Source organism: Oncorhynchus masou, unplaced genomic scaffold, assembly GCF_036934945.1.
Source record: "Oncorhynchus masou masou isolate Uvic2021 unplaced genomic scaffold, UVic_Omas_1.1 unplaced_scaffold_864, whole genome shotgun sequence".
Classification (NCBI taxonomy): domain Eukaryota; kingdom Metazoa; phylum Chordata; class Actinopteri; order Salmoniformes; family Salmonidae; genus Oncorhynchus; species Oncorhynchus masou.
The window spans coordinates 268003-294418 of record NW_027015101.1 but is presented as its reverse complement, the minus strand read 5'-3'; the positions used below and the strand labels follow the sequence as shown (position 1 = coordinate 294418).

General features: G+C 45.9%; 1 protein-coding gene across 1 annotated transcript; it reads right to left on the bottom strand.

The window, feature by feature from the left end:
• Positions 1 to 457: 457 nt before the first annotated feature.
• On the bottom strand, positions 458 to 24981 carry LOC135537874 (epsin-3-like; the record flags this gene model as incomplete). Its single annotated transcript, XM_064963888.1, has 6 exons — positions 24642 to 24981; positions 12402 to 12746; positions 9428 to 9586; positions 8682 to 8765; positions 8399 to 8512; positions 458 to 635 (listed from the first exon to the last, which is right to left on the bottom strand). Coding segments are annotated over exons 2-6 (604 nt in total), but the record flags the coding sequence as incomplete, so codon positions are not given.
• Positions 24982 to 26416: the final 1435 nt, after the last annotated feature.

The following is a 26416-nucleotide window of genomic DNA, read 5'->3' as shown; positions in this document are numbered from 1 at the left end:
GGATTAGGGTTAGCTGAAACGCTTTAGGAGAACTCGGTTAAGGTTAGGTTAAGGTTAGGGTAGGAAAGGGATTAGGGTTAGCTGAAACGCTTTAGGAGAACTCGGTTAAGGTTAGGTTAAGGTTAGGTTAAGGTTAGGTTAAGGTTAGGTTAAGGTCAGGAAAGGGATTAGGGTTAACTGAAAAGCTTCAGGAGAACTCGGTTAAGGTTAAGGCTAGGAAAGGGATTTGGGTTAGCTGAAACGAATTGTCCCTGACCCGACTCAAACTTATCGAGCCACAACCTGGCCTGACCTCAGAACAGCCTTCGTTTCCAATAGCGTGATTGCGTGTGTGTGTGTGTGTGTGTGTGTGTGTTTTGCGTGTGTGTGTGTGTTTTGCGTGTGTGTGTGTGTGTGTGTGTGCGTGCGTGCATGCGTGCGTGCGTGTGCATATTCCCAGCTGCATGGTACTACTCACAGTTGAAAGAGGAATGGGCCTCCCTGGACCGGCTGAAGTCCTCCCCATAGAGAGCAGTCATGCTGGGCTGGCTGCTACGGCGGCCTGGGTAGGGTGGAGGTAGAGAACTAGAGCCCATCCCTGACCCTGCAGCTGCTCCAGCCATCCTCTCCTTGGTCTTCAGGGCCAGGGTCCTCTCCTAGACAAATAGATAGCTAGTTATTTACATAATGTAGATAGGGATTTTATTCATCACAGAGGGGACAATACCGGGACGGTTTCCTGGACACAGATTACGCCTAGACCGGGACTAAAAAGCCAGATCAATGTATCTGATGTCCGGGACCAGGCATAATGTATCTGGTGTCCAGGACCAGAGATAATGTATCTGGTGTCCAGGACCAGACATAATGTATCTGATGTCAAACAGAAGTCCAGGACCAGACATAATGTATCTGATGTCCAGGACCAGGCATAATGCATCTGATGTCCAGGACCAGACATAATGTATCTGGTGTCCAGGACCAGACATAATGTATCTGGTGTCCAGGACCAGGCATAATGTATCTGATGTCCAGGACCAGGCATAATGTATCTGGTGTCCAGGACCAGACATAATGCATCTGATGTCCAGGACCAGACATAATGTATCTGATGTCCAGGACCAGGACCAGACATAATGCATCTGATGTCCAGGACCAGACATAATGTATCTGGTGTCCAGGACCAGACATAATGTATCTGATGTCCAGGACCAGACATAATGTATCTGGTGTCCAGGACCAGACATAATGTATCTGGTGTCCAGGACCAGGCATAATGTATCTGATGTCCAGGACCAGACATAATGCATCTGATGTCCAGGACCAGACATAATGCATCTGATGTCCAGGACCAGACATAATGTATCTGGTGTCCAGGACCAGACATAATGGATCTGGTGTCCAGGACCAGACATAATGCATCTGATGTCCAGGACCAGACATAATGCAGCTGGTGTCCAGGACCAGACATAATGCATCTGGTGTCCAGGACCAGACATAATGTATCTGATGTCCAGGACCAGGCATAATGTATCTGATGTCCAGGACCAGGCATAATGTATCTGGTGTCTAACAGAAGTCCAGGACCAGACATAATGTATCTGGTGTCCAGGACCAGACATAATGCATCTGGTGTCCAGGACCAGACATAATGTATCTGATGTCCAGGACCAGGCATAATGTATCTGATGTCCAGGACCAGGCATAATGTATCTGGTGTCTAACAGAAGTCCAGGACCAGACATAATGTATCTGATGTCCAGGACCAGACATAATGTATCTGATGTCCAGGACCAGGCATAATGTATCTGGTGTCCAGGACCAGACATAATGCATCTGATGTCCAGGACCAGACATAATGTATCTGGTGTCCAGGACCAGACATAATGTATCTGGTGTCCAGGACCAGACATAATGGATCTGATGTCCAGGACAGGACATAATGTATCTGATGTCCAGGACCAGACATAATGTATCTGATGTCCAGGACCAGGCATAATGTATCTGATGTCAAACAGAAGTCCAGGACCAGACATAATGTATCTGATGTCCAGGACCAGACATAATGTATCTGATGTCCAGGACCAGACATAATGTATCTGGTGTCCAGGACCAGGCATAATGTATCTGATGTCCAGGACCAGACATAATGCATCTGGTGTCCAGGACCAGGCATAATGTATCTGATGTCAAACAGAAGTCCAGGACCAGACATAATGTATCTGATGTCCAGGACCAGACATAATGTATCTGATGTCCAGGACCAGACATAATGTATCTGGTGTCCAGGACCAGGCATAATGTATCTGATGTCCAGGACCAGACATAATGCATCTGGTGTCCAGGACCAGACATAATGCATCTGGTGTCCAGGACCAGACATAATGCATCTGGTGTCCAGGACCAGACATAATGTATCTGATGTCTAACAGAAGTCCAGGACCAGACATAATGTATCTGGTGTCCAGGACCAGACATAATGTATCTGATGTCCAGGACCAGACATAATGTATCTGATGTCCAGGACCAGACATAATGTATCTGATGTCCAGGACCAGACATAATGCATCTGGTGTCCAGGACCAGACATAATGCATCTGGTGTCCAGGACCAGACATAATGCATCTGGTGTCCAGGACCAGACATAATGTATCTGATGTCTAACAGAAGTCCAGGACCAGACATAATGTATCTGGTGTCCAGGACCAGACATAATGTATCTGATGTCCAGGACCAGACATAATGTATCTGGTGTCCAGGACCAGACATAATGTATCTGGTGTCCAGGACCAGACATAATGTATCTGATGTCCAGGACCAGACATAATGTATCTGGTGTCCAGGACCAGACATAATGGATCTGGTGTCCAGGACCAGACATAATGCATCTGATGTCCAGGACCAGACATAATGCAGCTGGTGTCCAGGACCAGACATAATGCATCTGGTGTCCAGGACCAGACATAATGTATCTGATGTCCAGGACCAGGCATAATGTATCTGATGTCCAGGACCAGGCATAATGTATCTGGTGTCTAACAGAAGTCCAGGACCAGACATAATGTATCTGGTGTCCAGGACCAGACATAATGCATCTGGTGTCCAGGACCAGACATAATGTATCTGATGTCCAGGACCAGGCATAATGTATCTGATGTCCAGGACCAGGCATAATGTATCTGGTGTCTAACAGAAGTCCAGGACCAGACATAATGTATCTGATGTCCAGGACCAGACATAATGTATCTGATGTCCAGGACCAGGCATAATGTATCTGGTGTCCAGGACCAGACATAATGCATCTGATGTCCAGGACCAGACATAATGTATCTGGTGTCCAGGACCAGACATAATGTATCTGGTGTCCAGGACCAGACATAATGGATCTGATGTCCAGGACAGGACATAATGTATCTGATGTCCAGGACCAGACATAATGTATCTGATGTCCAGGACCAGGCATAATGTATCTGATGTCAAACAGAAGTCCAGGACCAGACATAATGTATCTGATGTCCAGGACCAGACATAATGTATCTGATGTCCAGGACCAGACATAATGTATCTGGTGTCCAGGACCAGGCATAATGTATCTGATGTCCAGGACCAGACATAATGCATCTGGTGTCCAGGACCAGGCATAATGTATCTGATGTCAAACAGAAGTCCAGGACCAGACATAATGTATCTGATGTCCAGGACCAGACATAATGTATCTGATGTCCAGGACCAGACATAATGTATCTGGTGTCCAGGACCAGGCATAATGTATCTGATGTCCAGGACCAGACATAATGCATCTGGTGTCCAGGACCAGACATAATGCATCTGGTGTCCAGGACCAGACATAATGCATCTGGTGTCCAGGACCAGACATAATGTATCTGATGTCTAACAGAAGTCCAGGACCAGACATAATGTATCTGGTGTCCAGGACCAGACATAATGTATCTGATGTCCAGGACCAGACATAATGTATCTGATGTCCAGGACCAGACATAATGTATCTGATGTCCAGGACCAGACATAATGCATCTGGTGTCCAGGACCAGACATAATGCATCTGGTGTCCAGGACCAGACATAATGCATCTGGTGTCCAGGACCAGACATAATGTATCTGATGTCTAACAGAAGTCCAGGACCAGACATAATGTATCTGGTGTCCAGGACCAGACATAATGTATCTGATGTCCAGGACCAGACATAATGTATCTGATGTCCAGGACCAGACATAATGTATCTGATGTCCAGGACCAGACATAATGTATCTGGTGTCCAGGACCAGGCATAATGTATCTGATGTCCAGGACCAGACATAATGCATCTGGTGTCCAGGACCAGACATAATGCATCTGGTGTCCAGGACCAGACATAATGCATCTGGTGTCCAGGACCAGACATAATGTATCTGATGTCTAACAGAAGTCCAGGACCAGACATAATGTATCTGGTGTCCAGGACCAGACATAATGTATCTGATGTCCAGGACCAGACATAATGTATCTGATGTCCAGGACCAGACATAATGTATCTGATGTCCAGGACCAGGCATAGTGTATCTGGTGTCCAGGACCAGGCATAGTGTATCTGGTGTCCAGGACCAGGCATAGTGTATCTGGTGTCCAGGACCAGGCATAGTGTATCTGGTGTCCAGGACCAGGCATAGTGTATCTGGTGTCCAGGACCAGACATAATGTATCTGATGTCCAGGACCAGACATAATGTGTCTGATGTCCAGGACCAGACATAATGTATCTGATGTCCAGGACCAGGACCAGGCATAATGTATCTGGTGTCCAGGACCAGACATAATGTATCTGATGTCCAGGACCAGGCATAATGTATCTGATGTCCAGGACCAGGACCAGACATAATGTATCTGATGTCCAGGACCAGGACCAGACATAATGTATCTGATGTCCAGGACCAGGACCAGACATAATGTATCTGATGTCCAGGACCAGGACCAGACATAATGTATCTGATGTCCAGGACCAGGACCAGACATAATGTATCTGATGTCCAGGACCAGGACCAGACATAATGTATCTGATGTCCAGGACCAGGACCAGACATAATGTATCTGATGTCCAGGACCAGGCATAGTGTATCTGGTGTCCAGGACCAGGCATAGTGTATCTGATGTCCAGGACCAGACATAGTGTATCTGATGTCCAGGACCAGACATAGTGTATCTGATGTCCAGGACCAGACATAATGTATCTGGTGTCCAGGACCAGACATAATGTATCTGATGTCCAGGACCAGGACCAGACATAATGTATCTGATGTCCAGGACCAGGACCAGACATAATGTATCTGGTGTCCAGGACCAGGCATAGTGTATCTGGTGTCCAGGACCAGGCATAATGTATCTGATGTCCAGGACCAGACATAGTGTATCTGATGTCCAGGACCAGACATAATGTATCTGATGTCCAGGACCAGGCATAATGTATCTGATGTCCAGGACCAGACATAATGTATCTGATGTCCAGGACCAGACATAATGTATCTGATGTCCAGGACCAGACATAGTGTATCTGATGTCCAGGACCAGACATAATGTATCTGGTGTCCAGGACCAGACATAATGTATCTGGTGTCCAGGACCAGACATAATGTATCTGATGTCCAGGACCAGACATAATGTATCTGATGTCCAGGACCAGGCATAATGTATCTGATGTCCAGGACCAGACATAATGTATCTGATGTCCAGGACCAGGCATAATGTATCTGATGTCCAGGACCAGACATAATGTATCTGATGTCCAGGACCAGACATAATGTATCTGATGTCCAGGACCAGACATAATGTATCTGATGTCCAGGACCAGACATAATGTATCTGATGTCCAGGACCTGGCATAATGTATCTGATGTCCAGGACCAGGCATAATGTATCTGATGTCAAACAGAAGTCCAGGACCAGGCATAATGTATCTGATGTCCAGGACCAGGCATAATGTATCTGATGTCAAACAGAAGTCCAGGACCAGGCATAATGTATCTGATGTCCAGGACCAGGCATAATGTATCTGATGTCAAACAGAAGTCCAGGACCAGGCATAATGTATCTGATGTCCAGGACCAGGCATAATGTATCTGGTGTCCAGGACCAGGCATAATGTATCTGATGTCCAGGACCAGACATAGTGTATCTGATGTCCAGGACCAGACATAATGCATCTGATGTCCAGGACCAGGCATAATGTATCTGATGTCAAACAGAAGTCCAGGACCAGACATAATGTATCTGATGTCCAGGACCAGGCATAATGTATCTGATGTCAAACATTAGTCCAGGACCAGGCATAATGTATCTGGTGTCCAGGACCAGGCATAATGTATCTGGTGTCCAGGACCAGGCATAATGTATCTGGTGTCCAGGACCAGACATAATGTATCTGATGTCCAGGACCAGGCATAATGTATCTGATGTCCAGGACCAGGCATAATGTATCTGGTGTCCAGGACCAGACATAATGTATCTGGTGTCCAGGACCAGACATAATGTATCTGGTGTCCAGGACCAGACATAATGTATCTGGTGTCCAGGACCAGACATAATGTATCTGATGTCCAGGACCAGGCATAATGTATCTGGTGTCCAGGACCAGGCATAATGTATCTGGTGTCCAGGACCAGGCATAATGTATCTGATGTCCAGGACCAGGCATAATGTATCTGATGTCCAGGACCAGGCATAGTGTATCTGGTGTCCAGGACCAGACATAATGTATCTGATGTCCAGGACCAGACATAATGTATCTGATGTCCAGGACCAGGCATAGTGTATCTGGTGTCCAGGACCAGACATAATGTATCTGATGTCCAGGACCAGACATAATGTATCTGATGTCCAGGACCAGGCATAATGTATCTGATGTCCAGGACCAGACATAATGCATCTGATGTCCAGGACCAGGCATAATGTATCTGATGTCAAACAGAAGTCCAGGACCAGACATAATGTATCTGATGTCCAGGACCAGACATAATGTATCTGATGTCCAGGACCAGGCATAATGTATCTGATGTCCAGGACCAGACATAATGTATCTGATGTCCAGGACCAGACATAATGTATCTGGTGTCCAGGACCAGACATAATGTATCTGGTGTCCAGGACCAGACATAATGTATCTGATGTCCAGGACCAGACATAATGTATCTGATGTCCAGGACCAGACATAATGTATCTGATGTCCAGGACCAGACATAATGTATCTGATGTCCAGGACCAGGCATAATGTATCTGATGTCCAGGACCAGGCATAATGTATCTGATGTCAAACAGAAGTCCAGGACCAGGCATAATGTATCTGATGTCCAGGACCAGGCATAATGTATCTGATGTCAAACAGAAGTCCAGTACCAGACATAATGTATCTGATGTCCAGGACCAGGCATAATGTATCTGATGTCCAGGACCAGACATAATGTATCTGGTGTCCAGGACCAGGCATAATGTATCTGATGTCCAGGACCAGACATAATGTATCTGATGTCCAGGACCAGACATAATGTATCTGATGTCCAGGACCAGACATAGTGTATCTGGTGTCCAGGACCAGACATAATGCATCTGGTGTCCAGGACCAGACATAATGCATCTGGTGTCCAGGACCAGACATAATGCATCTGATGTCCAGGACCAGGCATAATGTATCTGATGTCCAGGACCAGACATAATGTATCTGATGTCCAGGACCAGGCATAATGTATCTGATGTCCAGGACCAGACATAATGCATCTGATGTCCAGGACCAGGCATAATGTATCTAATGTCCAGGACCAGACATAATGTATCTGATGTCCAGGACCAGGCATAATGTATCTGGTGTCCAGGACCAGACATAGTGTATCTAATGTCCAGGACCAGGCATAATGTATCTGATGTCCAGGACCAGGCATAATGTATCTGATGTCCAGGACCAGGCATAATGTATCTGGTGTCCAGGACCAGACATAGTGTATCTGATGTCCAGGACCAGACATAATGTATCTAATGTCCAGGACCAGGCATAATGTATCTGATGTCCAGGACCAGGCATAATGTATCTGGTGTCCAGGACCAGACATAGTGTATCTGATGTCCAGGACCAGACATAATGTATCTGATGTCCAGGACCAGGCATAATGTATCTGATGTCCAGGACCAGGCATAATGTATCTGGTGTCCAGGACCAGACATAATGTATCTGGTGTCCAGGACCAGACATAATGTATCTGGTGTCCAGGACCAGGCATAATGTATCTGATGTCCAGGACCAGACATAATGTATCTGATGTCCAGGACCAGACATAATGTATCTGATGTCCAGGACCAGGCATAATGTATCTGGGAAAACAGAAGCAGACACACATACTGAACAAAACCAAACCAACAGAATACAGGTACCATGTCATACCTGTTTCAGCCTCTCCTCATCCCTCATCAGGGCCACCAGCTGCTTGGCCTTCTCCCTAACATTCACCCCCTGGTCCCTGCCATCCCTGTCTGTGAACTGGAAGTCCCGTAGGGTCTACAGAGGAGGAGGAGGAAGAGGAGGAGGAAGTATACTTTATTATACTTTTTCTGCAGATAGTTTTTTTTGGTTTCAACCCCCTGAGAAAGAAACCATTCAGAAGCCAGCTCAGTGCACTCCCAGACATTTATCCCGACAGACTCGGGATTCGAACCGTCAACCTAACCTGTATGGTGTAGACGTTCTCCCTGCACTGCTGCGCCACACGTTCCGAGCCCGTTTTGATCAGGTAGTCGAGTAGAGTCAGGGCCTAGCAATAAAATAACAATCCACTTCACTTACACACAGCACATTTCAAAACAGACACCGCACACACATCTAACAGTAGATAGAAAGACAAGGCAAAGGGTTAAACAATAAAAACAGAATATGATGATAAAAATGCATAGGAACAGCATATTTAAAGAATGAAAGGAAAACTAACAATTGTATGTTAGTAAAATACAGAGAAAACAAACACAGGTGAATGTTGTTTGTTAGAGAAAACAAACAGTTTCCAGGTGAATGTTGTTTGTTAGTAAATATCATAGAGAAAACAAACAGTTTCCAGGTGAATGTTGTTTGTTAGTAAATATCATAGAGAAAACAAACAGTTTCCAGCTGAATGTTGTTTGTTAGTAAATATCATAGAGAAAACAAACAGTTTCCAGGTGAATGTTGTTTGTTAGTAAATATCACAGAGAAAACAAACAGTTTCCAGGTGAATGTTGTTTGCTAGTAAATATCACAGAGAAAACAAACAGTTTCCAGGTGAATGTTGTTTGTTAGTAAATATCACAGAGAAAACAAACAGTTTCCAGGTGAATGTTGTATGTTAGTAAATATCACAGAGAAAACAAACAGTTTCCAGGTGAATGTTGTTTGTTAGTAAATATCACAGAGAAAACAAACAGTTTCCAGGTGAATGTTGACCTTGTAGACGTGTCTCCAGTTCTTCCCGCTGTCGTTGAGGCGTTTCCAGATCATACCCATGACCTCAGTGAACGCCACCACGTTGAAGGTCAGGTCAGCGATCTCTGACATCAGAGAGGAGGGGGGGCCCCACGGGTCGTTGGAGGTCGCCTCGCGGACCTTAATATAATAATAATAATAATATGAATACATATTTAGTTTGAAAAAATATAATTCGGGCCGGGATTCAATCCGATCTCATTTTGTCAGCTATGCGCCATTTAAAAAGTCATTTCCGAATGAGCCGACACACGCAGCATTCAGCGTGGATGAGGCCTCCGAAACATTCCCTTTAAAATCACCAACAAAGCACGATCGGTTTGAATCCCAGCCCAAGAAAAATTATAAACTACAATATATAAGAATGATTGATGATGGCTCTTTTCTCAGACCCAAAGAAGCTTTACAATATTGACAGTTGAAGTCGAAGGTTTACATACACTTATGTTGGAGTCGAAGGTTTACATACACTTATGTTGGAGTCGAAGGTTTACAGACACTTATGTTGGAGTCGAAGGTTTACAGACACTTATGTTGGAGTCGAAGGTTTACAGACACTTATGTTGGAGTCGAAGGTTTACAGACACTTATGTTGGAGTCGAAGGTTTACAGACACTTATGTTGGAGTCGAAGGTTTACAGACACTTATGTTGGAGTCGAAGGTTTACATACACTTATGTTGGAGTCGAAGGTTTACAGACACTTATGTTGGAGTCGAAGGTTTACAGACACTTATGTTGGAGTCGAAGGTTTACAGACACTTATGTTGGAGTCGAAGGTTTACCTACACTTATGTTGGAGTCGAAGGTTTACATACACTTATGTTGGAGTCGAAGGTTTACATACACTTATGTTGGAGTCGAAGGTTTACCTACACTTATGTTGGAGTCGAAGGTTTACAGACACTTATGTTGGAGTCGAAGGTTTACAGACACTTATGTTGGAGTCGAAGGTTTACATACACTTATGTTGGAGTCGAAGGTTTACATACACTTATGTTGGAGTCGAAGGTTTACATACACTTATGTTGGAGTCGAAGGTTTACAGACACGTATGTTGGAGTCGAAGGTTTACATACACTTATGTTGGAGTCGAAGGTTTACATACACTTATGTTGGAGTCGAAGGTTTACAGACACTTATGTTGGAGTCGAAGGTTTACATACACTTATGTTGGAGTCGAAGGTTTACAGACACTTATGTTGGAGTCGAAGGTTTACAGACACTTATGTTGGAGTCGAAGGTTTACAGACACTTATGTTGGAGTCGAAGGTTTACAGACACTTATGTTGGAGTCGAAGGTTTACAGACACTTATGTTGGAGTCGTTAAAACTCATTGTTCAGCCACTCCACATATTTCTTGTTAACTAACTATAGTTTTGGCAAGTCGTTTTTGGACATCTACTTTGTCCATGACACAAGTCATTTTTTCCAACAATTGTTTACAGACAGATTATTTCACTTATAATTCGCTGTATCACAATTCAGGTGGGTCAGAAGTTTACATACACGAAGTGGACTGTGCCTTTAAACAGCTTGGAAAATTCCAGAAAATGATGTCATGGCTTTAGAAGCTTCTGATAGGCTAATTGACATAATTTGAGTCAATTGGAGGTGTACCTGTGGATGTATTTCAAGGCCTACCTTCAAAATCAGTGCCTCTTTGCTTGAAATCATGGATAAATCAAAATAAATCTACCAATACCTCAGAAAAAAGATTGTAGACCTCCACAAGTCTGGTTCATCCTTGGGAAACATTTCCAAATGCCTGAAGGTACCATGTTCATCTGTACAAACAATAGTACGCAAATATAAACACCATGGGACCACGCAGCCGTCATACCGCTCAGGAAGGAGACGCGTTCTGTCTCCTAGAGATGAACATACTTTGGTGCGAAAAGAACAACAGCAAAGGACCTTGTGAAGATGCTGGAGGAAACAGGTACAAAAGTATCAATATCCACAGTAAAACCAGTCCTATATCGACATAACCTGAAAGGTCGCTCAGCAAGGAAGAAGCCACTGTTTTAAAAAAACAGACTACGGTTTGCAACAGCACATGGGGACAAAAATCGTACTTTTTGGAGAAATGTTCTCTGGTCTGATTAAACAAAAATATAACTGTTTGGGAGAATGACCATCTTATGTTTGGAGGGAAAAGGGGGAGGCTTGCAAGCCGAAGACTACCATCCCAACCGTGAAGCATGGGGGTGGCAGCATCGTGTTGTGGGGTGCTTTGCTGCAGGAGGGACTGGTGCACTTCACAAACTAGATGGCATCATGAGGTAGGAAAATGATGTGGATATATAGAAGCAACATCTTAAGACATCAATCAGGAAGTTTAAGCTTGATCGCAAATGGGTTTTCCAAATGGACAATGACCCCAAGCATACTTCCAAAGTTGTGGCAAAATGGCTTAAGGACAACAAAGTCAAGGTATTGGAGTGGCCATCACGAAGCACTGACCTCATACCTAATTTGTGGGCAGAACTGAAAAAGTGTGTGCCAGCAAGGAGGCCTACAAACCTGACTCAGTTACACCAGGTCTGTCAGGAGGAATGGGCCAAAATTCACCCATCTTATTGTGGGAAGCTTGTGGAAGGCTACCCGAAACGTTTGACCCACGTTAAACAAATTAAAGGCAATGCTACCAAATACTAATTGAGTGTATGTAAACTTCTGACCCACTGGGAATGTGATGAAAGAAATAAAACTTGAAATAAATCACTACTATTATTCTGACATTTCACATTCTTAAAATAAAGTGGTGATCCTAACTGACCTAAGACAGGGAATTTTTACTAGGATTAAATGTCAGGAATTGTGAAAAACTGAGTTTAAATCTATTTGGCTAAGGTGTATGTAAACTTCCAAATTCAACTTTAGGTAACAATACAAATGTTAAATAACAACAACAACAAGCACAACAACAAACCTTGACCTCTGCCTCTGAGTATTGGTTGACCATGTTCTTCACCTGGCGGCGGAGAGATGATGTCTGCATGGTGATTGGTCAGTGTTTCACAGGTGTTAAGAAGTGGGCAATGGAATCATACAGTGGGCCCGCCCACCAGCTTTCTTCTCACAGGTAGAGTTAATGAGGGGGAGTCTTTAACTGGGATGGAGGTGGGGGGGGGGGTCAGTAGAGTTAAGGAGGGGGGAGTCTTAAACTGGGATGGAGGAGGGAGTTAGGCAGGGAGGAGGTCAGTAGAATTAAGATGGGGGAGGAGATGAGATGTGGTCCTCTAGATGAGTTCAGTGATGCCCAGAGTGTGTGTTCCTGGTCAGAAAGAGAACATCACAGTTAGATTAACATACAGATGCACACTGTAATATCAGTGACCAGTAGACCAGGGATGTGTCCCTAATACACCCTATTCCCTATAGAGTGCAACCCATTACATCAGGGCCCAAATGGCACCCTATTCCCTATATAGTGCACTACTTAGGGTAGTAGTGGTGCACTAGGTAGTGTACTAGGGAATAGGGTGCCTTTTGGGACAAGAGAGAAAGAGACATGGTGGGCCCTGACCACACACAGAGAGAGCTGACTATAGACGATCTACCATCCCTCTCCGTCCAGTCAGCCATGTCAGAATCACGAAGGACAAAAGGACGTTTGCTTTTTTACAGGAATACAAATATTAGTTTTGAGGAGGGGACTTAACCGTGAGGACACAGCCCTTTGTAGCGCACTACTTTTGACCAGAGCCGATAAGGGGACATATAGGTGACAGGGTGCATTTTGGGACTTGTCCCTATATAATAAAATCCTACACACTGCCATTGTCAGTATCACTTGCTTGTCAAGCTCACAGCCTTCGTCAAAGATTTTGCTTTCATTTTGACGGTATGGGGAATAGGGTGCCATTTGGGATGGGCCCTAACTGATTATTTTTAGTCTATAGTCATAGGCATTTTCTTCTTTGAAAGTTTTGTTATCGCAACAGACAGGGAGGAGCACCACCCCCTGCTTGTTTTTCTGACAGGATTCCATCATCACCATGGCAGCAGAGCAGAAAAGCGGCTTGGTGAGAGTTACTAAACAGCTACGGACAAGCCTGTTCCACTACTGTAATAAGAAACGGCTGTGGATGTGCCTGTTCCACTACTGTAATAAGACACGGCTGTGGATGTACCTGTTCCACTACTGTAATAAGACACGGCTGTGGATGTACCTGTTCCACTACTGTAATAAGACACGGCTGTGGATGTACCTGTTCCACTACTGTAATAAAACACGGCTGTGGATGTACCTGTTCCACTACTGTAATAAGACACGGCTGTGGATGTACCTGTTCCACTACTGTAATAAGACACGGCTGTGGATGTACCTGTTCCCCTACTGTAATAAGACACGGCTGTGGATGTACCTGTTCCACTACTGTAATAAGACACGGCTGTGGATGTGCCTGTTCCACTACTGTAATAAGAAACGGCTGTGGATGTACCTGTTCCACTACTGTAATAAGAAACGGCTGTGGATGTACCTGTTCCACTACTGTAATAAGAAACGGCTGTGGATGTGCCTGTTCCACTACTGTAATAAGACACGGCTGTGGATGTACCTGTTCCACTACTGTAATAAGACACGGCTGTGGATGTGCCTGTTCCACTACTGTAATAAGAAACGGCTGTGGATGTACCTGTTCCACTACTGTAATAAGAAATGGCTGTGGATGTGCCTGTTCCACTACTGTAATAAGAAACGGCTGTGGATGTGCCTGTTCCACTACTGTAATAAGACACGGCTGTGGATGTGCCTGTTCCACTACTGTAATAAGACACGGCTGTGGATGTGCCTGTTCCACTACTGTAATAAGAAACGGCTGTGGATGTACCTGTTCCACTACTGTAATAAGACACGGCTGTGGATGTGCCTGTTCCACTACTGTAATAAGAAACGGCTGTGGATGTGCCTGTTCCACTACTGTAATAAGACACGGCTGTGGATGTGCCTGTTCCACTACTGTAATAAGACACGGCTGTGGATGTGCCTGTTCCACTACTGTAATAAGATACGGCTGTGGATGTGCCTGTTCCACTACTGTAATAAGAAACGGCTGTGGATGTACCTGTTCCACTACTGTAATAAGACACGGCTGTGGATGTGCCTGTTCCACTACTGTAATAAGAAACGGCTGTGGATGTGCCTGTTCCACTACTGTAATAAGAAACGGCTGTGGATGTACCTGTTCCACTACTGTAATAAGACACGGCTGTGGATGTGCCTGTTCCACTACTGTAATAAGAAACGGCTGTGGATGTGCCTGTTCCACTACTGTAATAAGACACGGCTGTGGATGTACCTGTTCCACTACTGTAATAAGAAACGGCTGTGGATGTGCCTGTTCCACTACTGTAATAAGACACGGCTGTGGATGTGCCTGTTCCACTACTGTAATAAGACACGGCTGTGGATGTGCCTGTTCCACTACTGTAATAAGACACGGCTGTGGATGTACCTGTTCCACTACTGTAATAAGACACGGCTGTGGATGTACCTGTTCCACTACTGTAATAAGACACGGCTGTGGACGTACCTGTGTGTGTCGTGTTGTGGGGGTGCTTTGGTCAGGTCTGTCCCAGGTCTGTCACAGGTCTGTCCAAGATCCTTATAGGACACACACTCTACCACATACCTGTCCCAGACCTGACCAAGATCCTTATAGGACACACACTCTACCACATACCTGTCCCAGACCTGACCAAGATCCTTATAGGACACACACTCTACCACATACCTGTGCCAGACCTGACCAAGTTCCTTATAGGACACACACTCTACCACATACCTGTCCCAGACCTGACCAAGATCCTTATAGGACACACACTCTACCACATACCTGTCCCAGACCTGACCAAGATCCTTATAGGACACACACTCTACCACATACCTGTCCCAGACCTGACCAAGATCCTTATAGGACACACACTCTACCACATACCTGTCCCAGACCTGACCAAGATCCTTATAGGACACACACTCTACCACATACCTGTCCCAGACCTGACCAAGATCCTTATAGGACACACACCCTACCACATACCTGTCCCAGACCTGACCAAGATCCTTATAGGACACACACTCTACCACATACCTGTCCCAGACCTGACCAAGATCCTTATAGGACACACACTCTACCACATGTGACTAACTCCATCCACTCTGGTAAAAAGTGATGTGACTAACTCCATCCACTCTGGTAAAAAGTGATGTGACTAACTCCATCCACTCTGGTAAAAAGTAAGGTGACTAACTCCATCCACTCTGGTAAAAAGTAAGGTGACTAACTCCATCCACTCTGGTAAAAAGTGATGTGACTAACTCCATCCACTCTGGTAAAAAGTGATGTGACTAACTCCATCCACTCTGGTAAAAAGTGATGTGACTAACTCCATCCACTCTGGTAAAAAGTAAGGTGACTAACTACATCCACTCTGGTAAAAAGTGATGTGACTAACTCCATCCACTCTGGTAAAAAGTGATGTGACTAACTACATCCACTCTGGTAAAAAGTGATGTGACTAACTACATCCACTCTGGTAAAAAAATGATGCACTCTCTTCTGTGTCCAGTCTTTTAGAAGAAACAACGGGTATAGAATAGTAGTACAACAACAGAACAGCCCAGATCTGGACGACAACAAACTACTTCATGTTACCAGCATGCTGCCAGGGCCCTGAGTCAGACAAAACACCACCGTCACGCCAGTAACTTTCCTCTCATAATTCAGCAGTACCTATTTAACAAAGTGTTTAGAGCAAGCAGACTGAGGATCGATCCTCTAACTCAGTCAGACGTTGACCTGGTCGTACGTCTCCATGTCTGAAACTTCTACAGGCTTCAGGATTCAAGGCAGGTTCATAAGTGAATGGTATATACTATATATACAAAAGTATATGGACCCCTCTTCAAATTAGTGGATTCGGCTATAAACATCCACACCCGTTGCTGACATTGAGCACACCGCCATGCAATCTCCATAGACAAACAGCCCGGCCCATACTGAAGAGCTCAGTGACTCTTCAGTTGCCATCCTATGACACCGTCACCTTTCCAACAAGTCAGTTTGTCAAATTTCTACCTCGCTAGAGCTGCCCTGGTCAACTGTAAGTGCTGTTATTGTGAAGTGGAAATGTCTAGGAGCAACAACAGCTCAGCTGCGAAGTGGTAGATCACACAAGCTGTGTGCTGAAGCACGTAGCGCGTAAAAATTGTCTGTCCTCGGTTGCAACACTCACTACCGAGTTCCAAACTGCCTCTGGAAGCAACGTCAGCACAATAACTGTCAGGAGCTTCATGAAATGGGTTTCCATGGCCGGGCAGCCGCACACAAGCTTAAGATCACCATGCGCGATGCCAAGCGTCGGCTGGAGTGGTGTAAAGCTCGCCGCCATTGGACTCTGGAGCAGTGGAAACGCGTTCCCTGGAGTGATGAATCACTCTCCACCATCTGGCAGTCCGACAGACAAATCTGAGTTTGTCTGATGCCAGGAGAGCGCTACCTGCCCTAATGCCTAGTTCCAACAGTGAGAAGGACTAATGGTCTGGGGCTGTTTTTCATGGTTCGGGCCCTTTAGCTCCAGTGAAGGGAAATCTTCTAGCTACAGCATACAATAACATTCGAGACGATTCTGTGCTTCAAACTTTGTGGCAACAGTTTGGGGAAGGCCCTTTCCTGTTTCAGCATGACGATTTCCCCATGCACAAAGTGAGGTCCATGCAGAAATCAGGCCTAATCGCCCAACATCAGTGCCTGACCCCACTAATGCTCTTGTGGCTGAATGGAAGCAAGTCCCCGCAGAAATGTTCCATCATCTAGTGGAAAGTCTTCCCAGAAAATTTGAGGCTGTTATAGCAACAAAGTGGGGAACATCTCCATATTAATGCCCATAATTTTAGAATGAGATGTTGGACGAGCAGGTGTCAATGGGGTGTTTTAGAAGCAGCGCTATTGACTTGTATCGATCCAGCTGAAGCCCTCTTGAATGTATCGATCCAGCTGAAGCCCTCTTGAATGTATCGATCCAGCTGAAGCCCTCTTGAATGTATCGATCCAGCTGAAGCCCTCTTGAATGTATCGATCCAGCTGAAGCCCTCTTGAATGTATCGATCCAGCTGAAGCCCTCTTGAATGTATCGATCCAGCTGAAGCCCTCTTGAATGTACTGAAAATGTGATTTCATAATCTGGCCCCATTACCAAAGTCCCAGAGAAAAGTAGTGCTTCGTTGCAAAACCTGGTTTTTGACAAGACTGGTATATCGATTATATATATTTACGACTAATAAACCCCTAATAAACCCCTAATAAACCCTAATAACCCCCTAATAAACCCTAATAACCCCTAATAAACCTTAATAACCCCTAATAAACCCCAACAAACCCCCAACAAACCCCCTAATAAACCCCCTAATAAACATCCTAATAAACCCTAATAAACCCCCTAATAAACTCCCCAATAAACCCCCTAATAAACCCCCTAATAATTTATAAAGTCCATCTTCATGTAAAATGTTACCTAGATAAAACAAGTCTATTCACCAATACATAGATGACAAAATGATCACACAATTAAGACAACCAGAAAACATTGACATTAACAATTATTCAGTACAATGTCAAGTAACTCATCTTGTAACCCAGAATCAAATCTTCATGTCAACGCTGACCTCAGCGCCTGCTAATCTTACGAGTGTTGGGAGAGAGATTACACGGAACTGACTAGAATAAGATCACGACTCAGTAGGTGTACCTAGCCTCCACTGCTGTGATATAGGGCCATATGGCTACAACTGTACAGTAACGTCAGTGTCATAGTCCTGGTTGGAAATAGACTGGTGGCTGATGAAAATAGCCACGGATGCTTCCTGTACGGTCAGATGACCACTACCACTATCTCCAGTGGTCCTTACACATCCAGGCCAGAAACAACCCCACTACCACTATCTCCAGTGGTCCTTACACATCCAGGCCAGAAACAACCCCACTACCACTATCTCCAGTGGTCCTTACACATCCAGGCCAGAAACAACCCCACTACCACTATCTCCAGTGGTCCTTACACATCCAGGCCAGAAACAACCCCACTACCACTATCTCCAGTGGTCCTTACACATCCAGGCCAGAAACAACCCCACTACCACTATCTCCAGTGGTCCTTAAACATCCAGGCCAGAAACAACCCCACTACCACTATCTCCAGTGGTCCTTACACATCCAGGCCAGAAACAACCCCACTACCACTATCTCCAGTGGTCCTTACACATCAAGGCCAGAAACAACCCCACTACCACTATCTCCAGTGGTCCTTACACATCCAGGCCAGAAACAACCCCACTACCACTATCTCCAGTGGTCTTTACACATCCAGGCCAGAAACAACCCCACTACCACTATCTCCAGTGGTCCTTACACATCCAGGCCAGAAACAACCCCACTACCACTATCTCCAGTGGTCCTTACACATCCAGGCCAGAAACAACCCCACTACCACTATCTCCAGTGGTCTTTACACATCCAGACCAGAAACAACCCCACTATCTCCAGTGGTCCTTACACATCCAGGTCAGAAACAACCCCACTACCACTATCTCCAGCGGTCCTTACACATCCAGGCCAGAAACAACCCCACTACCACTATCTCCAGCGGTCCTTACACATCCAGGCCAGAAACAACCCCACTACCACTATCTCCAGTGGTCTTTACACATCCAGACCAGAAACAACCCCACTATCTCCAGCGGTCCTTACACATCCAGGTCAGAAACAACCCCACTACCACTATCTCCAGCGGTCCTTACACATCCAGGCCAGAAACAACCCCACTACCACTATCTCCAGCGGTCCTTACACATCCAGGCCAGAAACAACCCCACTACCACTATCTCCAGCGGTCCTTACACATCCAGGCCAGAAACAACCCCACTACCACTATCTCCAGTGGTCCTTACACATCCAGGCCAGAAACAACCCCACTACCACTATCTCCAGTGGTCCTTACACATCCAGGCCAGAAACAACCCCTACCTCTTGACCTCTTATATTAGGGGTGGCAGGTAGTATAGTGGTTAGTAACCGAAAGGTGGCTAGATCAAATCCCAGAGCTGACGAGGTAAAATCTACTGTTCTGCCCCTGAAGGCAGACAACAGGTAGGCCGTCATTGTAAATAAGAATTTGTTCTTATCTGATTTAACTAACTAGTTAAATAAATAAAAAATAAAAATATTAGTTTGGTGGAACCTTCCCCGTAGGATTCACACTGACTACAGATCTCCACAAGTCAAGTACCCCACTACCAGGGGATGTTTTGACAAGGGCCTATAGGGGTCATTTTGGATAGGGGTCGTTTTGACAAGGGCCTATAGGGGATAGGGGTCATTTTGACAAGGGCTATAGGAGATAAGGGTCGTTTTGACAAGGGCCTATATGGGATAGGAGTCGTTTTGACAAGGGCTATAGGGGATAAGGGTCGTTTTGACAAGGGCTATAGGGGATAAGGGTCGTTTTGACAAGGGCTATAGGGGATAAGGGTCGTTTTGACAAGGGCTATAGGGGATAAGGGTCGTTTTGACAAGGGCTATAGGGGATAAGGGTCGTTTTGACAAGGGCTATAGGGGATAAGGGTCGTTTTGAAAAGGGCCTATAGGGGATAGGGGTCGTTTTGACAAGGGCCTATAGGGGATAGGGGTCGTTTTGACAAGGGCCTATAGGGGATAGGGCCGTTTTGACAAGGGCCTATAGGGGATAAGGGTCGTTTTGAAAAGGGCCTATAGGGGATAGGGGTCGTTTTGACAAGGGCCTATAGGGGATAGGGGTCGTTTTGACAAGGGCCTATGGGGGATAGAGGTCATTTTGACAAGGGCCTATGGGGGATAGGGGTAGTTTTGACAAGGGCCTATGGGGGATAGGGGTTGTTTTGACAAGGGCCTCAGTCACCAGGCAGGTTCAGCTCCTAGCTACGTATTAATTGTTTTTGGCTTCATTTCCTCCCTCTACCATCTACTGGCCCTGGGACAACACTGATGTATTCCTGGCATTCCTGTGTTGGAGTCTGTACAGGAAATAGCTATAAAAATGGTCAAGTTAGAGAGCCCTGTGCGCTGCAGGAGAGAGTGGAGTTGGGAATAGACGGAGTGAGTGAGTGAGTGAGTGAGTGAGTGAGTGAGTGAGTGAGTGAGTGAGTGAGTGAGTGAGTGAGTGAGTGAGTGAGTGAGTGAGTGAGTGAGTGAGTGAGATCATTCCATTGGTCCATAGTGATCAATCTCCTATTAAAAAAAACACTATAATATTATCCTGTAGTTTATTAAATGATTCTGCAGCTAGAACCTAGACTGGTCCCAGATCTGTTGTCTCCAATAGCCTGGTCCCAGATCTGTTGTCTCCTTCTATAACCTGGTCCCAGGTCTGTCGTCTCCAATAGCCTGGTCCCAGATCTGTTGTCTCCTTCTACAACCTGGTCCCAGGTCTGTCGTCTCCTTCTACAGCCTGGTCCCAGATCTGTCGTCTCCTTCTACAGCCTGGTCCCAGGTCTGTCGTCTCCTTCTACAGCCTGGTCCCAGGTCTGTCGTCTCCTTCTACAGCCTGGTCCCAGGTCTGTCGTCTCCTTCTACAGCCTGGTCCCAGGTCTGTCGTCTCCTTCTACAGCCTGGTCCCAGGTCTGTCGTCTCCTTCTACAGCCTGGTCCCAGGTCTGTCGTCTCCTTCTACAGCCTGGTCCCAGGTCTGTCGTCTCCTTCTACAGCCTGGTCCCAGGTCTGTCGTCTCCTTCTACAGCCTGGTCCCAGGTCTGTCGTCTCCTTCTACAGCCTGGTCCCAGGTCTGTCGTCTCCTTCTACAGCCTGGTCCCAGGTCTGTCGTCTCCTTCTACAGCTTGGTCCCAGATCTGTCTTCTCCTTCTACTGCCTGGTCCCAGGTCTGTCGTCTCCTTCTACTGCCTGGTCCTAGCTGCACCACTCAGGCTAGGTCCTAGCTGCACCACTCAGGCTAGGTCCTAGCTGCACCACTCAGGCTAGGTCCTAGCTGCACCACTCAGGCTAGGTCCTAGCTGCACCACTCAGGCTAGGTCCTAGCTGCACCACTCAGGCTAGGTCCTAGCTGCACCACTCAGGCTAGGTCCTAGCTGCACCACTCAGGCTAGGCCCTAGCTGCACCACTCAGGCTAGGTCCTAGCTGCACCACTCAGGCTAGGTCCTAGCTGCACCACTCAGGCTAGGTCCTAGCTGCACCACTCAGGCTAGGTCCTAGCTGCACCACTCAGGCTAGGTCCTAGCTGCACCACTCAGGCTAGGTCCTAGCTGCACCACTCAGGCTAGGTCCTAGCTGCACCACTCAGGCTAGGTCCTAGCTGCACCACTCAGGCTAGGTCCTAGCTGCACCACTCAGGCTAGGTCCTAGCTGCACCACTCAGGCTAGGTCCTAGCTGCAGCACTCAGGCTAGGTCCTAGCTGCAGCACTCAGGCTAGGTCCTAGCTGCAGCACTCAGGCTAGGTCCTAGCTGCAGCACTCAGGCTAGGTCCTAGCTGCAGCACTCAGGCTAGGTCCTAGCTGCAGCACTCAGGCTAGGTCCTAGCTGCACCACTCAGGCTAGGTCCTAGCTGCACCACTCAGGCTAGGTCCTAGCTGCACCACTCAGGCTTACTAGGCCTCTGTTTTCTATCTAAATTAGGAATGGGTTCTATTTCCTTTCTCTTTCCTCACTCCATCCATAATGCAGGCTTGAGGATAGAACTACACTACTGTGTACCTTACAGCATATCCACCTTGACATGCCTACACGGTACCATCTCCTTCTCTCATTCAGTCAGTGGGTCAAAAAAAAAACGTGGGCACAGGGCAGCTCTCTCACACACACACACACACACACACACCAAAACACCAACACAAACTTCATATATCCCCTTAGACAAACAGGGCTGGTCTGACAAACCAACACTCCACTCCAACCCAAAACACAAACTCATCAAAACAAAACCAATATAAGAGGATACTTAAAGGGGCAATCTGTAGTTGAAACAATAGCAAAGCATAGTCCTCGTCACTGTTTCTGTAAAAACCTGAGGGACGGGGCTGGTGAAACTCAACCAATCTCATATTCATAGACAGAGCTGTGGATGCAAGTGTAGACAGCACTGGTGGGTTGGGACCTGTACAACCCTCGGTTGGACACAGGTAGACCTACGTGAGTTTAATTTAACCAATCGCATATTCATAGACAGAGCTGACCATCCATGATAAAAAATGATAGTTTTAACAATGTTGTGAGGCTCCACAGTGTTTGTTTACATTTACTTTATTTGCAAACAATGGAGTAAAGCCAGTTTATATGTAGGGTTCTGATGGGGAACCACAGTTGAACTAAGCTCCTGAGGAATGTATAAGTTATATCCTTCAATAATCAATGGGAACATATTATTCATTTATAAGTCTGATGTAGCGACTGCAGATGCCCCCTTTAGTATCTGTCGTCTCTAAGAGGACATAATGGTTCCCGTATACAACTGAGAGACCATGACCTCGCCCTTGACTAAACATAACTCCAACCCTGCATGAGCACAAGTACAGTACAAGTTATAAATGATGTATGACTGAGCATGAAGACGTGTTACAGGCCTATGCTATGATGTAGGATCAAAGGCCTGCACGTGTAGACAGCACTGGTGGGTTGGGACCTGTACATCCCCGGGTTGGACACAGGTAGACCTACGTGAGTTTATGGAGCCTGATGCTGGACAGGTAGACCGACGTGAGTTTATGTAGCCTAATGCTGGACAGGTAGACCGACGTGAGTTTATGTAGCCTGATGCTGGACAGGTAGACCGACGTGAGTTTATGGAGCCTGATGCTGGACAGGTAGACCGACGTGAGTTTATGGAGCCTAATGCTGGACAGGTAGACCGACGTGAGTTTATGGAGCCTGATGCTGGACAGGTAGACCGACGTGAGTTTATGTAGCCTAATGCTGGACAGGTAGACCTACGTGAGTTTATGTAGCCTGATGCTGGACAGGTAGACCTACGTGAGTTTATGGAGCCTGATGCTGGACAGGTAGACCTACGTGAGTTTATGGAGCCTGATGCTGGACAGGTAGACCTACGTGAGTTTATGTAGCCTGATGCTGGACAGGTAGACCGACGTGAGTTTATGGAACCTAATGCTGGACAGGTAGACCTACGTGAGTTTATGGAGCCTGATGCAGGACAGGTCGACCGACGTGAGTTTATGGAGCCTGATGCTGGACAGGTCGACCGACGTGAGTTTATGGAGCCTAATGCTGGACAGGTAGACCTACGTGAGTTTATGGAGCCTGATGCTGGACAGGTCGACCGACGTGAGTTTATGGAGCCTGATGCTGGACAGGTCGACCGACGTGAGTTTATGGAGCCTAATGCTGGACAGGTAGACCGACGTGAGTTTATGTAGCCTAATGCTGGACAGGTAGACCTACGTGAGTTTATGGAGCCTAATGCTGGACAGGTAGACCGACGTGAGTTTATGTAGCCTGATGCTGGACAGGTAGACAGACCTATGTGAGAATTTGTAATGCAGGTGGAATCATGGCTTCATTTGAATGTTTAAAACCTTAGAAAGAGGCCCACAAATAATTTCTGACAATAGTCCATCTCTCGAGTGATTTCAGAATTGGCTCCGTCGTAAATAATCTTCAGAGTCCTTGCTGAAGTTTGTTCCATTGCAATGAGTAGGCGATCGGCCACATGCCTACAATAGCCTTCATTACTTCACATCATAGGTGTGTCAGATTTAAGCAATCGGGAATAGTTCTTGTTCATGTTCTGCTATCCTTACTGTTGACAAGTGTCTGCCCAACCTAACACCTGGGTCTACCGTTTTACAAGTTTGTAGCTATATCCTAGATTAATTGCCCTGTCCTAGGTATCAGTTTCGCCCTCCGAGTTTAGGTAGAAACTGGGGCAATGAACCCACATCATGCAGCACATTACGTCAGATAGGACAGAGCAGGGCCCGGTTTCCCAAAACAGTAGTGCAGAACAGAGCAGCGAGCCCAACCAGGCAGACACAGAGCACAACAGTGACTCAGCTATCGGTGCTAACAGTTACATACTCAACCGACCAAATAAACCGCTCAAACGAACCGAAAATCACGTCTACCAAACCACAGGGCAGTTTCCCGAAACCCCTTTCCCCCCCCTTACCTCTTGCATCGCGCATCATTGGCGTCCCAACTTCGGGAACCTTTCAAAAGAAAGACCTCCTCTCCTCAACATGTTTCCGAGCTCCTGTTTCGACTGAAACAGAAATCGTTGAAAAGGGCACTAAAAGCCACAAACGGAAAATGACCTCCAGAGCAGTTCAGGATTATGTCCGGAAGAAATGTTCCGAATATTATTGTTTTCGGTGCAGGTGTCTTTGAAATTCTATCTGGTGTCCGGTAAAAAAAAGTTTATTGTGTGTGCATAAGGCTGAACACACAAACACATGAGCGCGGTGATCGCAGATGGCAAAGAAACCCCCTGAGCACACACAGTAAAATGGAACGACAGAGGGAGAGGTAGAATAGGGAGGGGTGCGTTGTGCCTGCGGAGTCAGGCTTTAACCCGTTGTATCCCGGGTGGTAAGCAACTTCAACTTCGCAATCCAATTTATTTTTCAATTTAAGGGGCTTTATTGGCATGGGAAACATATGTTTACATTGCCAAAGCAAGTAAATAGATAAAATAAACGATAATACATTTATTTACAGTGTACATTACACTCACAAAAGTTCCAAAAGAATAAAGACATCGCTCTCTCCTTCTCTCTGGCTCTCTCTATTCTCTCCAGTCAGAGGCCGAATGACCTGTCACAGACACGTGTTGTGGGGACACTTTCACATACAGGGTGTCAGACACAGCTCTTGGTCAGTTTGGGGACTACTTTAACATATGGTCCTTCATCTCTCATCATACAGATATATACTGGTGTGTTACTGCACTGTTTATTGGCAGGTGAGATGTATATGGAGAGTCAGCATCTATCACAGATTATAGAGGGATAGATGGAGAGTCAGCATCTATGACAGATTATAGAGGGATAGATGGAGAGTCAGTATCTATGACAGATTATAGAGGGATAGATGGAGAGTCAGTATCTATGACAGATTATAGAGGGATAGATGGAGAGTCAGTATCTATGACAGATTATAGAGGGATAGATGGAGAGTCAGTATCTATGACAGATTATAGAGGGATAGATGGAGAGTCAGCATCTATGACAGATTATAGAGGGATAGATGGAGAGTCAGTATCTATGACAGATTATAGAGGGATAGATGGAGAGTCAGTATCTATGACAGATTATAGAGGGATAGATGGAGAGTCAGTATCTATGACAGATTATAGAGGGATAGATGGAGAGTCAGGATCTATGACAGATTATAGAGGGATAGATGGAGAGTCAGTATCTATGACAGATTATAGAGGGATAGATGGAGAGTCAGTATCTATGACAGATAGATGGATGGATGGAGAGTCAGTATCTATGACAGATTACAGAGGGATAGAGGGAACCTCATTGACATAGACCATATATACAGTGCATTCGTAATGTCACCAGACCCCTTGACCCTTTTCCACATTTTGTTACTTTACAGACTTATTCTAAAATCGATTCAAATGTTTGTTTTTTCCACTCCTCATTCCTCACACAATACCCCATAATGACAAGGCAAAAACCGTTTTTTAGAAATGTGTAGAAATGTGTAACAAAATAAAACATAAATATCACATTTACTTAACTATTCAGAGCCTTTACTCATTACATTGATGAAGCACATTTGGTGGTGATTACAGCCTCGAGTCTTCTTGGGTATGACGCTACCAGCTTGGCACACCTGTATTTGGCGAGTTTCTCCCATTCTTCTCTGCAGATCCTCTCAAGCTCTGTCAGGTTGGATGGGGAGCGTCGCTGCACAGCTACTTCCAGGTCTCCC